General features: G+C 36.0%; 1 protein-coding gene across 1 annotated transcript in view; it reads right to left on the reverse strand.

The window, feature by feature from the left end:
• Positions 1-25,521, reverse strand: part of ERC2 (ELKS/RAB6-interacting/CAST family member 2) — a 907,564-nt gene that overhangs the window by 592,091 nt on the left and 289,952 nt on the right. Inside the window, exons 6-7 of the mRNA XM_041762409.1 lie at positions 14,688-14,843; positions 2,919-3,086 (exon numbers count right to left, since the gene is read on the reverse strand). Of these exons, the coding sequence (XP_041618343.1) occupies positions 2,919-3,086; positions 14,688-14,843 (324 nt within the window). The remainder of the gene's footprint in view (positions 1-2,918; positions 3,087-14,687; positions 14,844-25,521) is intronic.

Below are 25,521 nucleotides of genomic sequence, written 5' to 3' on the forward strand. Positions count from 1 at the left end.
CATCCTACTATACCTCCTAAACACAAATCCCCTAGTAGCAAAAGCCTTCCTTGAAGAGATCAACCTTTAAGCCAGTGGCACCTGTCCTTTATACCATATTGTAAGAGTAGCCAAAATCCAGCTGTTGGTACAGATTTTCCAAATAAACCAACAGAGCTCTTCCCATTCTAGGAACAGCCTTCTTCTGTTTTGGCAAGAGCTTTCAAGAATGACTCAGGAATATAACTGGAAAGAACTATCACTTATAACCTCCTCTAAGAATGAGCACCATATCTGAAAGATACAAGTGTAAACTCAGCTTTTTCATTGTAAGGCACAACAAAAACATAACATGCTTCATTCACTGACTCACCCACTAACCCACCACATGTTAGGTAGAGAGTCTTATTTCTGTCTGTTTCTCCAAGAAGCAGGAAAATCACTTTAATGTACTTTACCCTTCTGCCAAAAATCCTTTGCTTATGATCCAACAATCAGAGCTAATTTCAACCTCAATTGCTTCCCCTAAGAGATGGACATCATTAGGTAACATTCTCCATTTCCATTTACAAAGATTTTAAAAGAAGAAAAAAGGCAAAAGACATTTCCTTGGATGTTTCCAGCTGATAAAATCATTAATCTCATACTCCCAACTTCAAAGCAGGAAACTAGAAAATCATCTCACTTTCTCTGCACACAGAATAATTTTTCCTACTTCAAAGCACTATCTCTGTTTTGGGTCATTTTAATTATTGAACATGTGATGGAAGCTATCCACATAATGCCACCACTGTCTTTTTCATGAAAAATGTATAGGTCTAATTTGGACTACACTAATTTGAAAGGAGTAAAATACAAGGGAGAGTATAAGGAAAGACAAAGAGGCTGGGGGATACAGCACTCATCAGTGTAAGGTAATAAATGGAAGGTGGTAACACTTTCTGAGCTGACTTTTCTTTCTTTCCTTCTGGAAAAGAACCAGGTCAAGCAATACCACAGCATATTGCCTTGCTCAAATTTCCTTCTACCTAATACACAGCAAAAGCAGAATTAGACTAACTTTATTAGTAATGCTGGTATTATTGCCAACCCAAGACAACCATGTGTTGTGAATAACCACTGTGAAAACAAACTTGACCCTTGTTCTACAACAAGGGTCAGCAAACTATCTGGCCCTATTCAGAGTATGATTGCTAGAGAGAGGACCAGCCAGGTATTTCAATTCCAGTCAACCCTTTTCCCACAAAATCACAATGCCATGGCTTGGCAAATTTTCTCTACAAAGGCCAGAGTAAATATTTTCAACTTTAAGGGCCAGATGATCTCTATCGCTATTAAATTTTGCTGTTGATGCACAAAAGCAACCAAAGACAACATATAGATGACAGGGTGTGACTGTGTTCTAATAAAACTTTATTTATAAAGACAAGCAGTAAGCAGGATTTCTCCCACAAGCTATAGTTTTTAACTCCTATTTAGACAAGTGCTGGATAGCAGAAATGTTCTATAATTGTGCTTTCTCATACACAATTCACTAGCCACGTGACTATTAAATACTTGAAATGTGGCTAGTGTGACTATACTTTAAATTTTACTGAATTTTAGTTAAATTTGAATGGTTACATGTGACTACTGGCTAAAGTATGAGCACAGTTCTAGATACTATTCACTGCAGCTACTTCAAAAGAGATACAAGCTGTCTTCCAATTTATGGCATAGTTCAAATTTTTGCCTTGCAAAATAAAATATCCATGCTTCCACATTCACAATGAAACTATACAAAACTGAAAATGATATTTCTTAACTGTGAAATATCTACAACATTAAGGCCAAAGTGATCATTTTGGTTTGCAGCAATCGAGTAACTGCCTATTAACCAGTGTCAAGTGCCTAAGGGCTGAGTCACATCCATGCCAAGACCTGTCCAATCTGGAAGTTGTTTCTTTTCACCTCTGGACACTCGGTTGCACCTTGACTGAGAGCATAGGCCTACTCAAGGGCCCCATTAACTCCAAGGAAAATCTAAACCTCCCCACAGACCCAAAAACATACACAAAGACATGGCTTAAAGAGCACAAGAACATGCAACTCAATTAGATTGCCTTATCTTACAGTCATCCACATAACAATACTGCCTCAACACAAAAAATCAAGGAGAGTTACCACATTCTTTGCTGTCCACATGCAATAACTTATTTTCTGGCAACTGTTTTATTTATATAATAACTAGCTTATGTTTTGCCTTTCTTAGCAAACCAAAGATATAATCCAATGAGGAGAAATAAGGAAACAGGATAGTAAAATGTATTTGGTTTTCTTCTAAGTATGAATAAGAAATAACAAACCAACATTTATTTTAAGAAACCCACACAGTATCAACTTTCTTTAATGGGTAAAAGAATCTTGAAAATTGAGGATACTCTTTAGGAAGTAAGAAACCCTTGGAATCACAGGCACTAAAAGAGGGACCTATATACACAGTAAAGTAAGGTAGATGACATTCAGACTTTTCTATGATTTTTGATAAAACCATTCTAGATCCAACCACTTATTTATGGTTCCCAAATCCAAAAAAAAAAAAAAAAAACCTCTGAAAAATGAAACAAAAAAATTCCAGTGTAAAACAAACATTGGTGGCACAACCTGACATGAACTAACAGGATGCTACATAGAGTCTTTATTTATCCTACTTTAGTGTGAGGAATTTTTTTGTGCAGAAGAGTTATGTGTTTGTTACAGGGTGTTGCTGTATCCCCACTGAGAGTGTTATGCAATCTGTGATATAGATCTTACCTTTTCAAAATCCCTGGAATATCTGATATCCAAAACACATCTCTCCCCAAGAGTTTGGTAAGGAATATTCTAAAGAAAGCTGTCCAGGTAGGATATTTTCTGTCATCTCAATGTCTACTGCCTAGAATCATGAAACAGTGCCTTACCTCAGTCTGAAGGATGGCAGCCCTCTGTTCTTTGGCAGTAAGCGACTCTTTAAGCACTTCGATGTGTTGCTTGCAATCTGAATTTTGATTGCTAAGGGTTTCAAGCTTTGTTTGTAAGGCAAGAAGTTCTGACTCCTTCTTTGAAAGCTCCTGCTTCAGCTGATCAATCTGTGAAACAAGAACAACATTGTAAGAAATTAGAAGCCACAGTTCCTACTCTTCACATTTGAGAACTGCTGATTTCTCTTAATTTTCAGTAGCCAATGATCATTAACCCAACAAGGCAAGCCATGAGTTTAAAAAAGATGGCTTTGGAAGTTCTTATGAGTTTAGGGAGGCTCTGTAAAGGTGGCCAAGAATATAGAAAACAGAAAGGCAGCAGATTGCCTTCCACTTTCCACCCCACTGAGAACCAAGGTTCACAGTGAAATGAAGACTTCTTAGCCGTATCTATTCCTCATCCAGGAAACCATGAAGCCACATAAACTATTCATCACGATCTTCAGAAGGGTCAACAGGATGCTATTAAAGGTGATTAACCCAAGGTCCTTCTCTGCTACTCCACTGTGGAAATGATCATTCATGGGCATCATTTAACAAAAAAGAATCTTCACCCTCCCCCAAAGTAAGAATTAAATGTTTTTTGTTTATACTAAATATTGAGAAGACACCAAAGAACATATAATTTTGTAAAGTATAGGAAAAATAATATGAGACATTCATCCTTCAATTCACCAAGAAAGATCATTAGAATTACCTATGTCCCAATCCATTTCTATCTTCTCTCCCCCTCCAGAAATAATTATCACCTTAAATTTTGTGTTTGTCATTTCCCTGCTTGTCCTTTACATATATTTTTTGCATTTCAACTTTATTTGTTCTGTGTTTTTAGTACTTTGCTTTTTTCTACTCAATCTTATGTCCTAAAGATCATGTTATTGTATATATAATTTGTTCATTTTCATTGAAGTACAAAATTTCATTGTATGACTTCTCCACAATTTATTTGCCCATTCTGCTGTTAATAGACATTTTAGTTTGTTTCCAGGTTTTTTGCTAGAACAAAAAGTGCTATTCCCAACATTCTTATATATATATATATCACTTGGTACACCTAGCAAAAATGATCTAGGAGTTAAATTGCTGGACTATGTGGTATGCACATCTTTAACTTTACTAGACAACATCAAAATGTTTACCCAAGTTGTTACACTCATTTTTAGGGTCACAAGAAGTGTGTAAGTGTGCCAATCACTCCACATCTTTGCCAATATCTTATGTCATCAGACTTTTACATTTTTACAAGCCTGAAGTTGTGGTAGATAATCCCCAAACATGACTGACACCTAGTTTTTCCAGCTTGTACACACTTTCTGCACTCACAACTAGAGATGGAATCTGTTTAACCTCCTCTTGAACCTGGGCTAAACTGCAACTTGCTTCAACCAGCTAAATACAGCCAAAGTGTCAGTATGCCTGTTCTGGCCCTTGTCTATAGGAGACAGGCAGATTTAGCTTCCTCCAGGTGGAAGTTGGCCACCATGTTAGAAGTCCAACCCTCTAACCATTATGCTGTGAAGAAGCCCATACCAGCCACATGGACAGGCCATGCAGAAAGACACAGAGGCCTGGAAGAAATTGTGGCTCCTTTGTCTTGTTCCTCGTCTTAAAGGGAAGAATTTCAATGTTTCATCATTAAGTTTGATGTTTGCTTTAGCTTTTTATAGGCACTCTTAAGTTTCAGAAAGTTCCTTTATTACAACTTTGCCAAGAGTTGTTTTTTTTTAATCATTAAGGAATGTTTAATATTAATAAACATTTTTTCTGCTTCTCATGATTTATCACACTTTTCACCTTTAATATGTTATTGTAATGAATTACATTAATGGATTTTTAAAATACTCAGCTCTCCTGCACAACTATGAAAAACCCCACTTAGTCATGATGCATTATATTTTTTTTATAAGTTCCTGGATTCAGCTTACTAATACTTTGTCAAGATCTTTCATCTATATTTATGGATAAAACTGGTTTGTAATTTTTCCATTTCGTTCTCTCCTTGTCAGGTTTTAGTACCAATTTTGCCTTCCAAATGGAGTGCTCATTCTTTTAATGTGTTCTGAAATGGTTTGTGTAAAATTGAAATTTTCTTCCCATTAACATTTATTAGAAATCATCAGTAAAACCATCTAAAGCTGATATTTTCTTTCTCCAAAAACCTTTACTTCATCTATCTTTAATAGTTACAGGAATATTTGTGTTTCTAGTTATTTGAGACAATTTTTTTTAATTTTTATTTATTTATGATAGTGAGAGAGAGAGAGAGAGAGAGAGAGAGAGAGAGAGAGAGGCAGAGACACAGGCAGAGGGAGAAGCAGGCTCCATGCACCGGGAGCCCAACATGGGATTCGATCCCGGGTCTCCAGGATCGTGCCCTGGGCCAAAGACAGGCGCTAAACCGCTGCGCCACCCAGGGATCCCTTGAGATAATTTTAATAAGTTTTTTCTCCTAATAATTTTTCATTTTATCTAAATATTCACTTTTACTTAGGAAATTTTTATAAAACCCATTTATCTTTCAATATCTATAGCATCTATGACTTACTTCTATTTCATTCCTAATATTCTTTCATTTTACTCTCTTTTTTTTGATGAGGCTCAGCAGAAGTGTGTCATGTTAAATAATTCTTCAAAGAGTCAATTTTGGCTGTGTCGATCACCTAAAATTCTTATTTTCTATTTCATTAGTGTTATCTTTTTTAATTATTTGCTTCCTACTACTTTCTTTGGATTTATTCAATTTTCCTTTCCTAACTTTGTAAATTGGATATTTATCTCACTAATTTTCACCCCTTTTTCTTACCATATATATGTCTTAAGACTATAAATTTCCCTGTATCATTTTAGCTCGATCTCACTAGTTTGATTATGTAGTATTATTGTTCAGTCCAAATGTTTTCTGATTTCCATTATTATTTACCCTTCAACTCACAAATAATTTATAAGTATGCTTCTTACTCTACAAATACATGGATGTTTCCTAGTCATCTTTGTGGTTTTTTTCTTGCTTGTTTGCTTTGTGAATAAAGAACAAGGTCTGTTTGAAATTGGTGTATCTTGCTTTATGACACAGTATGTAGTCAGTTATCATAAATGTACTTTGTATACTGTGTGCTAGAAAAGAATTTGTATCCAAAAATTATTGAGCACAACAGTCTATACTGGCTTGAAAATTATTCCCTTGCCTTAAAAGTCTACAACAGCTTTCTCATGGTTATTATTTGGCTGGTGTGTCTTTTTTTCAATTTCAATGTGTCATTAACTTTATGTTGTAGATGTCTCTTACAAATAGCATATACCGAGATGCTTTTATCCTTTCTGATAAAATTAAATGGAGCACTTATTAACATTACAATGTATGTGATTTTATTTCAACCATTTTACCTCACGCTTTCTAAATATACTGCCTTTTCTATTTCTTCTCTTTTCCTTCTTACCTTTTGAATGACTTTTTTCCTATTCTATTCTTTTTTGCCTCTACTCATTTAAAAGTTATAATTTTATTTTATTTATTTTATGTTTACTTCAATTATTTCTAATCTTTAGGTTACTACCCTAGAAAGTATAGCACACTTACATTTTTAATCTACCTTAGTCTAAAGTCAGTCTATGCTTACATTCTTTCTGAATAATAGAAGGATCTTGAGACACTTTAAGTTCAGCCACCATCCCGTTGACATACACATTATTGCCATATATCTCAGTTCTTTCCTGTTTTGCTTTGAATTCATCATTATTTTTTTACAGTCCATGTCAGTTTAGATATAGCCCCAACATTTGTCACTAGCTTTGTTATTCATCCCTGCATCTCAAATATTCTGTCAGAAATCTCCTTTTGTGTAAAATGCATCCTTTAAATTTCTTGTAGTAGGATTTTGTTGGTGGCAAGTTAAATTTGTCTAAAAATATCTCAACTTCATTTTTTTAATATTGTTGCTGAGTGTTAAAAGTAATTTTCTAGGTAAAGAGATATTTTCTCTCAGCCAACTTTTGGCTAACAGAAGCTATTAAAAATTCAAGCTATCACTCCAAATTCATTCCTTTAAGGTAATGGGACTTTTTTCCATTAGCTGCCTTTTTAAATAGCTTTATTGAAATATAATTTATATGCCATACAATTCAACTGCTTAAAGGGTACAGTTGATGATTTTTAGTATATTCACAGAATTGTGCAACCCTCATGATAATCAAATGTTAGAGGATTTTCATCATCCCAAAATGAAACTTTGTAATGATTAGAAGTCACTCTCCATATTCCTCACCCTGTACCCCCAGCCTTAGGCAACTCATATTTACCTTCTGTCTATTCTGGGAATTTTATATAAACGGGATCTTATACATACCTTTCAACTGGCTTCTTCCACACAGCACAATGTTCCAAGGTTCATCCATATTATAGTACATATCTGTACTTCATTCCCTTTTATTGTTGAGTAATATTACACTGAATGAATATGCCACAGTTCTGCTATTCTAGTTCTGCTATTTTTTTTATACCAGCTATCAATTATGGTAGCTTGATTTCTGTCAAGTTTTGTGATTTAGGAAAAACTTTTACTGTGTGATCATGTTTTTTGGAACCTTATTTGGAGGAAAACTTTGAGATCTAAGTTGAACATGTAGCCCTTCAGAGCATTTGTCTCTTCCAATACCTGGGCACTATCAACCAAGTACCCCTTTAAACTCCATTCTCTACTTGAAGTTTTTTGATCACCTTATATATACACTGCACATCTGTGCAAGAGACATCTGTGGTTAAGGATTCTCAAAGCTAGTTTGTTTTTGTTTTTGTTTTTACCTTTCACTTGGCTCAAAGTTTTAAAATAGATAATTTTCCCTGGATTCACCTAGTCTAGGTGGGAGGAGAGTATAGTGAGGAGGTTTTTTAGTTTGTACTAAAGCATGTAGCTGTCTGAGATCCCAGCTTAATGTGGTAGGGGTAGTAGAATTCCTATTTGAGTCTTCATCTTGAACAAACTCAGGCTTCTCTTTCTTTCAATGTCCCCGTGACTATGGAAACTAATGCTCAAGTTCACCATCTAGAAAATGCCAACGAGAAGACAGAATCAGTGCTCTATCATCACTCCAGCTCCCTTCTTTGGTTTAGTTTTTGCCCTTGAGATTCTTTCTAACTTGACAGTTTATAAGTACATTTTTAAATATATGTTTTGAAAATGTGTTTTAACTAGCATTTGTTGTTCTTTTCAACAACTAAAGCATAAACAAGAACCAAGCTACTGACAATAACTTATGAGAATGAGTAGAATGGGATGCTTACAAAGAAATAAGACCCCCTTTTTTGGAATTGTTCAGGTTGTGCAATTCCTTGGAAAGGATGAGATGAAATATCATTTGCAGAATGAAGTCAGACTAGATCAGGGGGCAAATAGGTTTCATTTTGCTTGCCAAATTTAAATATTTGGTAGTGACTGGCAGTCTTGAGAAGGATTCTGAGGACACTTAAAGATTCACTGAAAAAGAATTGTGATTGATTATCAATATGCTCTGGGTATGTGTGAAGAGATAGTGACACTGATCACATATATGAAATCCATGGAACATGTTTCTTCTTTATAATTTAAGGAATCATGAATCTATAATCATTTCTACCTAAAATAAAAGTAAGTTATCTCTTTCTCACTCTCTCTCTCATACAACAAGAACAGACTATACAATTAAAAAAGGGAAAATCTGGATTAGGATTAACTAAAATTATAAAAGAGAGAAAATCTGTTATGATCAGCAAGATCAGCATTCTTCACATGGGTTATAGTTCTAAATCACATGCAGTTGTAGCTCACAGCACAATATATAGTTAATTCCACATATGAAACTGATTCGTCCTAAAATAAAGCTAAAAAAACTTTGAACTTTACATGCCTAAGCAAAGATGATGTTTATCATATAAAAAAATGATCTGGGCTAGCTTCTACAAGTATCAGAGTAGAAATTTAGTATGGGAATGGGGTATTGAGAGAGGAAATTGAATGAAATAACCTGATCAACAGAATGGTATTTAATAGGAAGGAAGAACATGACAAGTTCTACATGCACCTACTTTATTCAACAAAAATAGATTGATAATGATAAAACTATTTCAGTCTATAAATATTAAAGAGACAGTTGCTTTAAATAGCTTTCAGACTATCATAGCCATGAGGTAAATTTTAAATAAGTACTTTATGCAGACAATAATAGAAAAGGGCTTTTCTAAGGGGAATATAGTTACAGGGTAGAAAATCATATTCTTCCATAAAAATATGCCTTTTGCTTCTTTTACAGCAATAAACTCAATAAAAATGGAAAGTGATGCAATCAAACATACATGAGAACTGAGACTGGGGAAGGTCTGTCTCGGTGATGGCAAGAAGAAAAGCCAATCGGAATTACATCACACACTTTATATGAAGTCCATGTGGACATCAGGAACACTTCATCTCGTCTGAAAGTTCTTCCACCACTTACGTCTGTGACACAACCAACACCCTGAAAACACTCCCTTGCCAAGGAAAACAGCTTCTTTTTCACTACAGATATGGCCCTCATGTCTAGAAAGTGATATGCTTATTATCATGCAGTTTGGGTTATGAGGTTTGTAATCCTTCAGAGGTTAATAAGAAAATGTGTTACAAATTCAGAATAAAAGAGGAGATCTAAGACAGCAGAGCAGTGTCTTTGGCAAACTCCTAAAACAGAGAGAGTGACTAATACAGAGGTACTAAGATCAGTAGATGAAAAATGTGTTACACTAGGAACAAAGCCTCATATAGAACAAGGGATGCCATCACTCTTTCCCTACAGAAAAACAATTATTTACATGGTACATTCCATTCTTAGAGGCTCAACAGTGCTCCTGATGGTGACTTATGCTTTTCATGACCTCTTAGATTCTGTCTGTGCAGTCTGAGTCCTCTAAGTTTTCAGGGTTGAGTCTCAGTTCTCAGGGAAAACGTGCATGTGCCAAAGGGCTTCAAGATGCAGGGATTTCCATCCTGGCCAACTATGTCTGGTATCTGTGCCATTGCACAAGTTGAGACTCTAAACTGTATTTTTTACATTTTTTGCAATTTGCCTTCCACCTTTGCAAACATGTTATGTCATGGTTTTTCTATGACATAATTTATAAAAGCAATTTGGGTCTTTACTTCTACTTCATTTAATCACAAAGCTTTCAAGAGACCCTACCAGTCCCAGTCATCTGTTCAGCGTCAAAATGGAGGTGCGTGCATGCCATTCCACATGGCTATTTAAAATACTTCCTTTTCCCTTCACCTACATGCTTTATTTATTTATTTATTTATTTATTTATTTATTTATTTATTTATTTTTATTAGACACACAGAGAGAGAGAGAGAGAGAGAGAGAGAGAGGCAGAGACACAGGCAGAGGGAGAAGCAGGTTTCATGCAGGGAGCCCGACGTGGGACTCAATCTAGGGTCCCCAAGATCACACCTTGGGCTGAAGGCGTTGCTAAACTGCTGAACCACCAGGGCTGCCACTACTTATTTCAATAATTAATGCAAGCAGCACTCCCTTTACATCCACAACATTGTTTTTATGTCAAATTTTCACTGAAACTTAAAATTGCCTATTTCAATATACTATTGCATCTAAAAAATGAGTTTGTATACAGGAATTATTATTAGCTGCCTTTATTACCCACTTGGAGCAAATAATTACATACTGAGATTGAGAATGATTTGAAGTCATGCCCTGTTAATGAAGAGAAATCAAATGCTGAGACAATTATCACCAATGAGTCATAAAAACAATTTCCGGCTAAAATTTCCAAAAAACAAAAAATAAAAGGAGAATGTAAATATGTGTTTATCCAATTTTAGGAGCTTTTTTTTCATAATTAGGCTGAATTTTTTATCTTATGTTTTTCATTTAAAAGTAGTGAACTTCCAGAGAATCATGATAGAACTCATTTTAGATTTCTATTAAAGAAATATTCACATTGAAGAACACCTCTAAGGCTGCTCTTTGCAAACTGTTATCACTCTGAAAGTGCCTCTCCAAAACACCAGGCAAAAAAGTTCTCTGGACCCTTTTAAAAGCTTTCTACATATTCATTACAAACAGCTAGAAGAAGTAACAATATTTAACTGCAATTTCAGATTTGGTTTCCGGAGTTCCACTCCCTTCCTTATGTAGCATCTCATTAAGAATTTCTGAAATATTTTACCAAGACCAAGGTCTTTAAAAACTGCTAAAATAACAGTTTCTAAAGTCAACTATGCCTGCATTTTTTGCTAGTTGGGATCCAAAGTCACTTCTGATTTTCATTTCTATCACTGCCTCACTAAACCCCTGAGTTTCACAATTACATTTCCATTTCCCTCAGTAAGCTTCAGAGCCTCTAGGTCTAGGTGTTCACAATTTAAATCTAACATTTCTTTCCTTTTTTGGAAAACCTGCCATTTCACATAGACTGGAGTTCTTTCCACTTCCTCTTCTATGTGGAGTTAGGTTAGGATGGTATTTTTACTTATCCTTCTAGGTTTACTCAGTCACTAATTTGAGTTTGCACTCTTCACCAGACCTGTCATTGCTATTTTGCCAATCTGGTTATTTAGACAAAAAACACTAACCCCTAAACTACTTGCATTACTGCAGCCACAAGTGACCTCTACTCTTCTCAAATCTTTGGAGTAGTTTTTCCAGGACATTTCTTACTTTCCCAACTAAGTGGTCAGTGTTGACTTTGAAGTGAGAAACATTTCTGAATATGCACTACTTTTAAGAGCCCCTCTGTAGCTAGCACAGTGTCATGTGCTAAAAACGGGGTTTGGTAAGTCTTTGGCAATCAGAGAGCTAAAAAATCCACCATTGAAAGCTTTATCCATACAATTCTGTATAAATGAAAGAGTTCGGGCAGCCGGGGTGGCTCAGCGATTTAGCGCCAACTTTGGCCCAGGGCCAGATTCTGGAGACCCAGGATGAAGTCCCACATCGGGCTCCCTGCATGGAGCCTGCTTCTCCCTCTGCCTGTGTCTCTGCCTCTCTCTCTCTCTCTCTCTCTCTCTCTCATGAATAAATAAATAAAATCTTTAAATAAATGAATGAATGAATGAAAAGTTCAAGAGAATCTAATGCTGACACTAAACAATTGTCTAAATTAACTCTTCAGATATCTGTGAAAATGTTGACAAGCAGCATATTCATATAAATTTTGTAAAAAAGTTATCCAAACAGGCCACAATGGACCATGAACTATGGTAGTAATCCAATTTTAGAGGATATCAATCCATGCCTCTAAAATTTAATAAGTTCCATGACAAGTGATTCATCCAACTGGAATCAGTTCACACAGCCCCCAGATCCCACAAAGCACAGAATACAAGCACTCAGGACTAAATGTTTGGCAATACCTAGGTCTTAATAGACCTGCTCAACCATACCCATACTTGCCTCTCAAAACAGAAATAAGAAAAATCAGCAATTGAAGTAATGATATGAAGTATAAAAACTATGTTGAGATTTAATCCAATAAGAACATTCTATCAACAGAAAAAATATAAAAAATGCTTACTACGTAGCTTTTGTCAATCTATGACAGTATTAAAAACTCATTTTATTTGTATTCTTAGAAATCTATTTTCTCCATTAGTCAAGTCAAATATTACATTATTATTATTATTACTATTATTATTAGGTTTGGTAATACTTCTTCAGTAATAATGGGGATAATTATTAGCTACTTTTTTAAGCCAAGCATTTTAATTACATTATTTCATTTAACCCTGTGAGTCTCCCTCTAAGGCTTGCAGTGTTGTCCTGTTTTATAGAAGAGTGGCTGAGTGACATAAGTTACTCCTCAAGACCATGCAACTAGCAAAGGCAAGCTAGAGATCTGCCAGAGTCCACTTGCCATGTCAGCCTACTCTCTTTTCACCTTACTCTATTTCTCTCCTCAAATATCCTTCTGACCTGACCACTTTGGAACCATAAAAAGTAACCAACTCAAGGACCAACAGTCTTTCAGACACCTATGGGCTAATAAAGTCCTACTTGCTGGAGACCATATACATGTTTTATTGACCTGGACAAATTTCATGGCATTTTTAGTTGTAGAAAGGACTTGAACTATTTCCCACTGCTGAATGACAGGGTGGGGAGGAAAAGTTTAAGCCAAAACAATAATTTTGCCCAAATGTTATGAGTTCATACTTATCTTCATAACTTCAATCCCAGAGTGAATGGTCATTGTTTGGTCAACAGGCCACCCTACCATTGGGCTTGCTATACCCCAGCTCAACTCTCTGAGGGGGAAGGACTGCAAAAAAGAAACTGGAAGAGAGGGCTTGACCAGGAAAACCCATTCTAGATTTTGTGGAACTCCTTGAAAAGAAGGGGTTATATTCAAATCCACTGGACATTCTCCTCAAATTTCCCTCCACCCCTTCATCCAAATTTTTGGTCATAATCTCAACGTCAACTTACAAATATAAAGTTGGCAGAAGCAAGCGAACTTTTTGTTTTTTCCTAGAGAAAGGCACATACATGCATACATAGACATGGTTTAGTAGATGCTACATATTATTTCCTCTCTATAGTTTGCAAATTCCCCACAATAAGTATGCATGTATTTCACAATGATAAAATTATACCATCATTTAACCATTTTTTCTCTCTACTTCCACTGTTTCTTCATAGAAGTCTGCATTACTCTTAACTCTGCTGCATTTTATAAGGCAACAAACAAAAGTAAAACTTTGAACAAGAACAGGAGTGTTTAAGAGTACATGGTAGAAAAAACAAAATTTAAACTGATGTGGTTATTATTTCAGAGGCAAAATAGTTTAAATCCAGGGATAAATAAAAGCATCTCAAAGTCTCAAAAGACCTACGTAGAGCTATTCATAAACTTAACAATTATGCATATGTAAAAATAATAGATATTTAAGAGTTTAGTTCATTTTGGCCCAAAGTTTAATGAAAAATAACAAACCAAGTTCTTTAAAACTAGCAATATCAATATAAGTTAATAGAACAGGTTACTATAATTATATTTTATAAATATTCCATAGCAATAGATATCAATAATAGCAATGCCTGACATGTATTAAATGCTTTCTAGAGATTAGTCAGGGGCTAAGTGCTTTAAATGCATAATCTCTTGAAATTGTCAAGGCAACCCAAAGATGAAGGTAGTTTCCTTTCTCCTGCATCTATTTCATGGATGAAAAAACTGAGGCTTAAAGAAGTTGAATAATTTAAGCAAGTAGTAGTATTGGAATGCAAAGTCAATTCTGCCTTAAAAACTATGCTAAAACCAAAATGTCTTTATACAACTGGAAGTTAAATTGGCTTCCAGGATCAACACCTTTGGACACAGTCACCTTCCTAGGCATGGGCCAAAATTTGGCAATGATAGAAACTTCACAAATATCAAACTTATGAAAACTCAAGAAATTTGGAAGAGAGGAGATCATTAAAAATAAATGTTAATTCCCAAGACACCAAACTTACTTATTAGAAAATCCTGAACACCTTAGTAAGTAGAAATTCAACCAAAGATGTTCCCTGATCTCTTTTTGGAATCTACACTTCCGAACAAAAAATGTTCTACATTCTTCTTTATTGTCCATATATTTCATCATATCACATAAAACAGGTTATGTGGGCATTTGGGGAAAGTATGTATGCAAACCATAACTTTCCAGTCACATTAAGAGTATAAAAGTTTATAACTTTGGACCATACCTTGGTTTTCATGAACTTGGAGTGACTTTTGTAAACCTCTATTTGTTTGATCTCTTCTTCGCGGTCCTCAGTGTTCAGCACACCATTGGCTTTTAACATCTGGATCTCATCCTCCAGATCCCTTATGTTTCGCTCCAATGAAGCAATTTTTGTGTCCTGTTGTTTAAAAAAAAAATGGGAATAAAAAGAAGGAAATAAAATTGTTTTCTTAGTATCATCAAAACAGAATTTCAGAAAGTAATTTGGGTAGTAATACATTAACTATGGTATAGACATAACCCTGAATTCAGGATAATTTATGTTTTTCACTTCTGAGGATCATTTGTAAGATATTTTTTAAGTTTCCAATAAAGAACACGTGTCAATACAACATGGAGAGTTGCCTAGATATGTTTGTCTAATGTCTGGGAATCAAATTACCAAAGCAACAGTGATAAAAGTGATCTAAAGTGTTAAAAAAAAAAAAAAAGCACCATTTAAGTGGACAAATTTATAATTTCAGATACAGTTTACCAGTGTACAATTTCTAGTCTACTTGTAAATGCAAAAACAGTTTGTTCATGTGTATATTATGTGGCTGGTTTTATAAGGCATGCTTGGAATATGACTCTGAGAGCGAAGGAAATTAAAATCTACTAATGAGGAAAAGGATTCTCATCTAGAATACAGACATCGGGATCCCTGGGTGGCGCAGCGGTTTGGCGCCTGCCTTTGGCCCAGGGCGCGATCCTGGAGACCCGGGATCGAATCCCACGTCAGGCTCCCGGTGCATGGAGCCTGCTTCTCCTCCCTCTGCCTGTGTCTCTGCCTCTCTCTCTCTCTGTGACTATCATAAATAAAATAAAATAAAATTCTTTAAAAAAAAATAGAATACAGACATCAATGAAATTAAATAACTGAATCCTGACTTAGTATGACTGATACACTAAATATTGAAAATTTACAGCAACTATACATTGTAATGATTTATTTGGCAAGCAGCTCCCTGCATGACAAGAAAACATAAGTCACCTTGTAGGACATTTCTAATCTATTGATTTTCAGAGTTAAAAAACTAGAAATATTACACTCAACTGTGGGATTGAGAAGGAAAAAAAAAACCATAGAGAATTTTTTAAGGAAATGACAGACTCTATGTATACGGTAGAGCATAGCAAGAAATATTGCTTTAGAAAGACGAGAAGAGAGTGAGCTCTTACAGGGGAAAAGAAAAAACCTTCTCCAACCTGAGGTGTTAAACTCCAACCAGTCTTTGGAATAAAACACATTGAAAGTTTGACTATAAGTTTTCTCCCTGACACCATCTACCTGCCCTTTTATTGTGCAAATCCAAAGAGCTGATATTATATTTGTAATTCAATGTTAATGGGGGGGGGAAAAAACACAAACGCATTTTTTTACCAACTTATTTTCAAGAATCTAGAAGACTAAAGAGTTCCAAAAGTAAAGACAATGAATGGTCTATTCTATTTATAACTAACTCATAGAAAAAACTTTGCAACAAATATATTTGTCCTGATTTTGTGGCTATTTTCCATTCTAATTTCCTATATTATGTGGTCGATGTCATGTCTCATGGGGCAATGTAATAATCATTACTATTATCATTTAACATCATCATCATCATTAAGTGGAAGAAAATGAAGAGAAACAACTTCTTACTGAGTGCCACTTTGTGTGAACATCCAAGTGCTTTAAGTGCTGAAGATATTTTTATTAATTCTCAGAAAAAACCCAAGAAAATGAAATAAAAAGATTCTGAAATTTGAAAGATTATGGAATGTTATATTTTATAGCATTTTGTTTTCCTTTTAAAATAGTATTGTTATTTTTTCCAGTTATAAAAGTAATATATCTTAAATTCCTAGAAAATGGAGAGAATCCCCTCTAATCCTACTACCAAGAGATAATCATGACTCATGTTTTATGTACAGCCTGCCAGTATTTTTCTATTCCAAATGCAATTTCTAGAAATCCTTTATTCTTCCAGCTTGAGTAAAAGGGGTGTCATGGACTAAATGCATGCCTCCAAAATTCCTATTTGAAGCTCTAGCCCCTAATGTAATGGAGATGTGATGGCATTTGGAGACAAGGCCTTTAGGAGGTGATCAGTGTTATGAGGGGTCATAAGGATGAGGCCTTCATAAAAAGAGACACTACAGAGCTTCTTTTCTCTCTTTTGCTCTCTGCCATGTGAGGACACAGCAAGAAAGTGGCCATCTGTGAGCCAGGAAGAGAGAGCTCTCACCAGAACCCAACCCGCTTGCACCCTGATCTGGGACTTCCAGCCTCCAGAATTGTGAGAAAATACATTTCTGTTTCATATGCCACCCATAAGTGGTATTTTGTTACAGCAGCCCAAGCTGATATATGTAGGGAGGCATCTTTACTGAATCTTTTCAGTTCTGAGCTATGAGAAGTCCAGAGATAAAAAGAGCAGCAAAATAAAAAGAATGCAGAAAAAAAGAATTTCTAAACATTCATAAGAGCCTTCTTAAATAAATGAGTCATTTTAAATCAATATTTTTTCTGACTATAAAATTAAGACAAGCTCATTACAGAATACTTGAAAAGCTATATAATTATGACTGCACAAGTCCCATCACCCAGATATACCCACTATTAACACTTTTATTTATCCTTATGAAAGCCTTAAGATTATATTATTACTTTAAGACATATAAAAAGATAGTTATCAATTAAAAACCTAATCAATGTGACAGTAATTTCCTCTTTTTGAGATACAATCTTTCAGCATCTACAAATATCTAAGTACAATCTTTACAAGAGTTTAACTGAAAGTTAAATGTAAAAAAAAAGGGCCTACATCTGTGCTTTTCTAATACAAAATCTTCTGGGATTTCAGACCCAAGGCTAAAGTGAGCATATTCATATGTACATTCATATGTACATACATATATACATACATATGTACATATATATACACATATATAAAGACGTGTGTGTATGTGCAGTACACTTTGTGGTCCTCATGTTTTATACTTTAATTTTTGATACACTTAGAATTTCAGGTCTCTATCACATACGCCAGGGGAGTGGGAGGGAAACCATCAGCTTTCCCCTCCATCAAATCTTGAGGCTTTAGTTAGCAATGACCACAACTGCCCGCCAGCTTCTAACTAGGTTAGATGGAGCTTTTTACCGCACTTTAAAAAATTACATACTGCTAAAGAAAGATCAGAACAGGATTAAGATAGAAAGTTTTGTAACATAAGAAAATTATTGGGCAGCCTGGGTGGCTCAGCGGTTTAGCGCCACCTTCAGCCTAGGGTGTGATCCTGGAGACCCCAGATCCAGTCCCACGTCAGGCTCCCTGCTTGGAGTCGGCTTCTCCCTCTCTCTCTCTCTGTCTCTCTCATGAGTAAATAAATAAAATCTTTAAAGAAAAAAATTAAAAAATAATATTTTTAACTATTACTAATTTCCTTAATCAACTTTTCTTTTTTCCTCACAAAGTTTTTTCCCCTTTAGCTACAGGTGTCTCAAGATACTGGAGAGGAGAGGAGAGGAGAGGAGAGGAGAGGAGAGGAGAGGAGAGGAGAGGAGAGGAGAGGAGAGGAGAGGAGAGGAGAGGAGAGGAGAGGAGAGGAGAGGAGAGGAAGAAAGAAAGAGAAAGAAAGAAAGAAAGAAAGAAAGAAAGAAAGAAAGAAAGAAAGAAAGAAAGAAAGAAAAGGGAAAAGAAAAGAAAGAAAAAGAAAAAGAAAAAGAAAAAGGAAAAGAAAAGAAAAGAAAAGAAAAGAAAAGAAAAAAAGAAAAGAAAAGAAAAGAAAAGAAAAGAAAAGAAAAGAAAAGAAAAGAAAAGGGGGAGGGTGGTTGTTGAGGAAGTCACTTTAATAATGATCTATTTTTCCTGTCCTTATTTACATTTGTGTTCTTTAAGAAGTCAAGTTTAAGGACAACAGACCTCATACCTGAAATCTTGAGCATGGAGAAAAGGAGATATGAGTATATCATTAAGGTCCAGAGAAAAGAACAGATACAAAATACATAGATATGTCAGATGGTATACTGACTGTGCCCACGAACATACTCAAAATGCTGAGGCAAAGAATGATGTGAGGAAATCTAAGTATGAAATATAAAGGTAAATAATATGACTGCCATGGTCACAGCTTCTCTGCTGCCTCTGTTTAAGGAATTCAGGGAGAAGAAATTTCATATTTTTTCTTTTTTTTTCAAATCTCTAAGACTGAGATGAATTACTATAAACTTCTATATTTAAGGAGAACAATGGAAGGCAACCACCTCACAGGTCCTAATATGGCTCAGTGTGGTATATGGTTGTTGCCCTTCAAAACTGATGCTAACTGAACATCTCAAGACTCTAAGTACTGTTCGAAGGATGCCTGGGTGGCTCAGGGCATGATCCCTAGGTTCTGGGATCGAACCTCTGCCTATGTCTCTGCCTCTGTGTGTCTTTCATGAATAAATAATATCTTTTTAAAAAAAGTACTGATCTATAGTGAAGACATAATGCTGTAACATGGTGAAAAGTGTAGTTTCAGAAGGTAGAACAACATTTACTCCCAATCACCAGAGTTTTCTTCATCTGAACATCTTTACACGTTACTTACCACTGATATTTTAAAACAATTTATGTAGTGATTTTTCAAGTATTCATTTTTTTTAAAGATTTTATTTATTTGACAGAGATTGAGAGTGAGTGAACACAAGAAGAGGGAGGGGAAGGCAGAGGGAGAGGGAACAGGCAGACGGCCTGATGTGAGGCTTCATTCCAGGACCTTGGGATCTGAGCTGAAGGCAGACACTTTAACCGTCTGAGCCACCCAGGCACCACTCAAGTACTCATTTTGATTATGTTTCACAAATAAGCAAACTCTTAGAGCAGATCATTGTGGACCTTCCTTGGAGATGGAGAAAATGAAATACAACACAGAACAGCTTTTCCCAAAATCCACAGAACACAAAAGCTCTGTGAAATAGGGATTGCAGCATCAAATAAGTTTGAGAATAATTAATGCTTACATTAGCATTAATGGCTCTGGGAAGTCCTACAGCAAAGTATTCTACTTGATTTGATTTTTCCCAGTATAATTCCTCTAGAAGTCAATTTTAAAATAAAAATTAGGATTTTATTGACCACATTATGCTCAGGATTATATGCTAAAGTGAAGAGTCAAAACAATGTTTGGCTCTTCAAGGGAAAACTTACTATCAGTAATCTCCATTGAATAATTAGGTGCTTAAATACCCAGATCACCTTGTTGGCTTCTGTAACTCAAACGTGGTTTACTGACAGCCACCTCTGAGCTCAAAGCAATGAAAGAACATAGGCTCTCATACTCTAAAAACCTACCACTACATGTCTGAGGTGACATTTTTCAAATAGTCTTGAGATAGTACAACCATGAAATTGTCTTGCTTTTACATTGTATTTTCATTAAGGACTGTAAGAATGTGGGAAATAAAGTTTCAGGAGGGAAAAATAACTGAAATGTGTTCGCTCATTCCTTATTAGTTGGAAAAAATATCTGAATTGAATATCTTTCAAAACATTTCTTTCCACACTTTCATAAAATAACACTTGTAAAAATTTTATACATCAATTACAACTTATAACTTCTACTTAAAGATTCATACCCAAGACATTTTTATATCTATCATTCAAAAAATGTAAAATAGGTATTTAAAGGGCAATTAATAATAAACCCCTGGAATTGAACACTTAGCAGCCATCACCCCAACAGGCCCACCTGCTGAGTCTCAAATCAGCCATAAATGTTAGTCTGGCTGCTAGACTATAGCAATGACTATAGCTAGACTATAGTCAGGTGAGAAGACTGAAATAAGTTTATCTCTGCTTCACCTTTGCTTTGCTTTACTAATCTCTGAGTTTTTCTAAGACATATTTGCTACATTTAATAGTAAAGTTAGAAGCAGGGAGTTTTCTCATTCATTCAACAAATATGTACTAAGCATCTTTTGGGTACCAGCCACATTGCCAGGTATGAGAGTCTAGATAGATCTCAACAAGATTCATAGGCACCCTTCTCTCTCTAACATGGAGTACAATCTAGATCACTGTTGCTGCAAGTGTGGTCCACAGACCAGCAGCATTGGCATCACCTGAGAGAGTTTTAGAAATGCAGAATCTCTGGCCCTAACCCATTTTCATAAGGCTTTCAAGTGACTTAGGTGTTTTAAATGACTTCAGGTGTCCCACATACATGACAGACGGGATTGACCAGTGCAGAAGAGACCAAGACAATTTTATAAGCCAAGTAAATTTAGAAAAATATTAACCTCCCTTCAAGAGCTATCCATCTTGGCCTAAGTGTACACCAACCCTGGGAGTAAACTTTCTGGAGCATCTTTGCCAGTACAGATGCCTTTATTACCCTTTCTGTATTTGTCAAACATTATGTTCCCCTTCAATAGCAAGAAAAAGATTTCAATTCCTCTCTAGGAACTGTGAACTCTGAAATGATGAGTGGGTGGAATATCAAAAAAGCAGTATCATTTAGTCACAAAAAGTAACAATTATGTTATTGCTGAGTGTCACAATGCGCTTTTTTTCAAATACAGTAAGAATTACTGGTTTCACTTTAATATCAGGCCAAGAAAGAAAATATAAGCAATTTTTACAGAGCATGGAACTCACCGTGATCACATATCAGTCTATGGACACTGATCAACAAACTTAGGGCCAATTTGGTTTAAGGAAGAAGACGTGATTTAATGTTCAGGAAACATCCCAACCTAATTATATTATGCTTTATTTAGGATAAAATTCTAGACTATTATTACTGGATCCCACAGAGGCTCCTGAAGGCTTAACTTTTAAAACTCATCTAGTCATAGTTGCAAACATAACTGAGCTTCCTTAGGTCTTAGGCTATCTGAGGAACGCCCTGGCTTTGGAAGGGTTTACTGTGTGGGATTAACCGCGGTTTTGTGAGCCCAAGTCAAGCACTCCAGAAAGAAGTCAGCTTGGATCTAAAGCATGTAAGAAGGAAAAAACAAAAACAAAAAAATCAGTAACTCAACTTCTTGGGCGTTATCAAATTGTAAAGAGATGGTGACATAGATGAGAAAATGACAGACGACATGCTGTTTTTTGGTGGTAGTATTGGTTTTTTGTTCATAGGGTACTTAATTCTTTATAGCAAAACACATGAGCACAGAATCAGGTCAAATTCAAAGCAATTAGGGTGCTTTGACGTTTCTTTCCAAGGCTTCATTTGCCAGCTTCACTCATTCTTCATGAACCCAATGCCCCAGGAATGCATCCTTCTTGTCATCCTGTCTCTGTGCACATTGCTAATGACCCATGGGCAGAAGATACGTTTCTTTCTGGACACTATACAACCACTGAGGTTCTGGTCTCCATATATCAATTTGATGTTGCTGCTCTTGTTGTTGATAGACTCAAGTCAAAAAAAAAGAGCTGAAGATAGAACAATCCTCCTGACCCTCAGAGAGTCACAAATCAGGATGTAAATCCTAGTTTGGTCTTTTACATCTTCAGGCAAGATGCTAAGAATCCCTGAAATAAGACTATGTTCAAGAGCATGTCATGAAAATTACAAGTGATCAATAATGCATGCAAATTACCTATTATGGAACATCCCCCATGAGAGTAAAGGGGTTGCCATCATTATTATCATCAGCCAACAACAGTGTAGTAAGGCCCCACCCATTCCTCAGTTCTATGAGGTGCACATGTAGAAGACAGTAGCTTATGCTTTTGGTCTATCCCATTTAATTTTGTGAACATATTCCTACCTTCACTAATCCTATAAACTAAGGTTGTTATAAGAATTACATGATTGAAAGCATGTACTTCTTCCAGAATAATAGCCAACACACAGTAGGTGCTCTACAAAGATTACCTTCTTCCCATTTCTAGCTGTAGCATTTATCGATTACTTTTTTATCTGTCTGCTCAGCTTTTCTTTTTGGGAACTACATCTCCCCAATTCCCTGTGGTTTCAGTGGGGTTTCATGGATGACCCTGCTCAGTGGCAAGTACCATGGATTCTTTGGATGCTGATTGATCTGCAGTGACCTCGTTATGCCATCAAGGCCAATCAGAGTTCTTTTAGGAGACCAACATAAATTCCTAGGCCTCTACTTTTCTAAGCTATGTTTCTCCTTTTCTGAGCTTATGAATAATAAGGAAAATATGGGCCTGTGGCTGGTTATGGGCTTCTTTGGTACCATGATTAAGAATCTGCCTGAGTGATTGTGCCCTTATAACATCATTTGAATAGCTAGGTACAGATATCTGAACCATTCACTCCCCCCCAGAATACCAAAATACAACAGAAGGGTTTCAGCTACTTGCAATACAAAAGTGATAGCATGAAAGATAACACCACAATACAGCTAGATATAATATTCTACAAATCAACAAAGGGAAGTCAGAAATGGGCAAGACCATGATAGCAGAGTCAACAAATTTCCACAAAGCACAGGAGTCTAATATTGGACCTAGAGATGGATAATTATCATAGGGAAGATGAAATTCTTTCCAGCCAGAAATAATAACATATGCAAAGTTTAGAGTACTCAGCATGGTGTCCAGCACATAATATTTAATTAATATAAGTTGAAAGAATAAGAAAACAGTATGAATTATGTATGAAGAGGAGTAAGAAGACAGGACTAATTAAAATTTATGGATCACTTTTTGTTGCAGAGGAGTTGGAAAAGAAGGAGGGACTGAATGCTAAGCACTCTTCAGAATCAAGATAGTTTGCACTTGGGTATGACAGGAGTTGTTTATAAGCTGGTAAAAAGAAAGCAACAAGGGACGTCTGGGTGGCTCAGTGGTTGAGCGTCTGCCTTTGGCTCTGGATGTGATCCTGGAGTCCCAGGATCCTGTCCCACATCGGGGCTTCCTGCATGGAGCCTGCTTCTCCCTCTGCCTATATCCCTGCCCCCCTCTCTCTCTTTCTCTCTCTCTCTCTCTGTCTCTCCTGAATAAATAAATAAAATCTTTTTTTTTAAGCAACAAGATGGCCTTTGGGAAGTTAATAATAAACAGAAGCCAAAATGGGAGTTGGGACAGTAGAGATGATAGATCATCAGCCTAGTGCTGAAAGAATTCTGACCTGGTTAAGAATCAAGTATAGAAAAAACAGCACAAGAATCACCAAAAGGAAGAAGTGAAAAATGATGGAAATCATGAAAAGTCACAAAAAAATAAAATAGTGAAGTTTCAAAAAAGAAAAAGAGTCAGAAAAGGTTTGAGGATACGTTAAATCAAACAGAATCAGAGTGATAGTTGAGTCACTCAACAACCAGTACAGCATAGGACAAGAACCAACTAGAGCAAGGGACACCAGACACCAAACACCACCTAGAGCAAGGGAACCAGGTCTGGGAAGTCTCTAAAAAGTCAGGGGTTAACTCTTTAGTTGCTGGAGTGGGGGAGTATAATCTGGGGATTTGAGATAACCAGAGAAATATTTCAGTATTTTAACAACCAGTGTAGTTGCACCTGTGCCTCTTGGCTGATTATCAGCCTTTCATAGAAAGTTGCTTCAATTAATACTGATAGCTTTCTACATTCCCAATGCATGGAAGGTAGCACTTGTTAATCCAAAATCATTTCCACATGCCTGTGACACACATTAATACAGAGGCTCCCGGGTGCCAGTCCATGGACTAGGTTTATCAGATTCACCTAAGGAGTGAATAAAAAGAACCAATGACTTGGTGTCACCCAAAGACATTCTCTTTCAGGATGGAGGTGACACAAAGATCTGTATTTATTTGTAAACTCCTCAGGGGGGTACAAAGCCATATCAAAATATTTCTTTTTTAGACTTCTGTTTTCTTCCTCATTTATGTTGAAGATATAAATATATTTGCATTATCCAAATATATAGAATAGTATAGGACAGAAGCAGTATTTCTCCATTCTGGCATTAAAAATGCAGTTAATAACAACAACAACTAATGTGTATTGATTACTAATGCAAACACTGTGCTAGAAAAAGTCTCAGTTAATCTTTCCTATAACCCTGTGAATTAAGTACTTATTTTACTCATTTTATAGGTCAAGAGACTTATAAAAGGTAAATAACTTGCCCAAGATCTTCCCTTTGTTAAAATAACTTTCCAAGTCCACGATGGCTCAACTTCTGCTTGGTTCTCCTTGTCAGCAAACCAATACTTAGATTAACTTTTACATCCCTGTAAATGTTCCACTTGACCAGAAATGCAGTGTATCCAATCAGGCTATCTCCACATGCCAAGCCAACTCTGACTTTTAATTTCCTTGTTCCTTCTCACTTCAAACAAATGTGACTATGTGGCCCCAGCCAATCAGATATTTTCTATTTTTCTTCTTCCTTGTTCTTTATTCTTTATCCTATAAAAGCTTCCTTCCTCCTACCCCATTTCCCAGTTCTCCAAATGGAAACTGCTTCATGAAGTGCTAGATAATATTTGTTTGTATCACCTACATTGTCTTCTTCAGCCATTTTTTAACACCATTCATACACTGGAATGGTTCCCTCCATATAGAGAAGAGAGGAAGCCACAGCCACACACTGGGATCTTGCTGTCTCCAGGAAAAACCTCAAAAGAACTGGCTTCGGAGAAGGTGTGCCACCTAGATGTGGGCTATTTTGATCCCTTTCTACACACAGCATGACTAGCCTTTAAAGATCACGGAGCAAGGTCAAAATAAAATAGTGAAGAGGTTAGGGAGAGAGGATAGGGAGGAAGAAATTTCAGAAAGTGCTTCCAGATGAGAAGATAGCCCCTCAGTGTGTGCTGTGCGCAGCCCCACCCTCCCTAAGGCTGGATCAAAGTCATCTTTCACATACATATAAATACA

The sequence above is a fragment of the Vulpes lagopus genome, chromosome 7 (assembly GCF_018345385.1).
Source record: "Vulpes lagopus strain Blue_001 chromosome 7, ASM1834538v1, whole genome shotgun sequence".
NCBI classification, from domain to species: Eukaryota; Metazoa; Chordata; class Mammalia; order Carnivora; family Canidae; genus Vulpes; species Vulpes lagopus.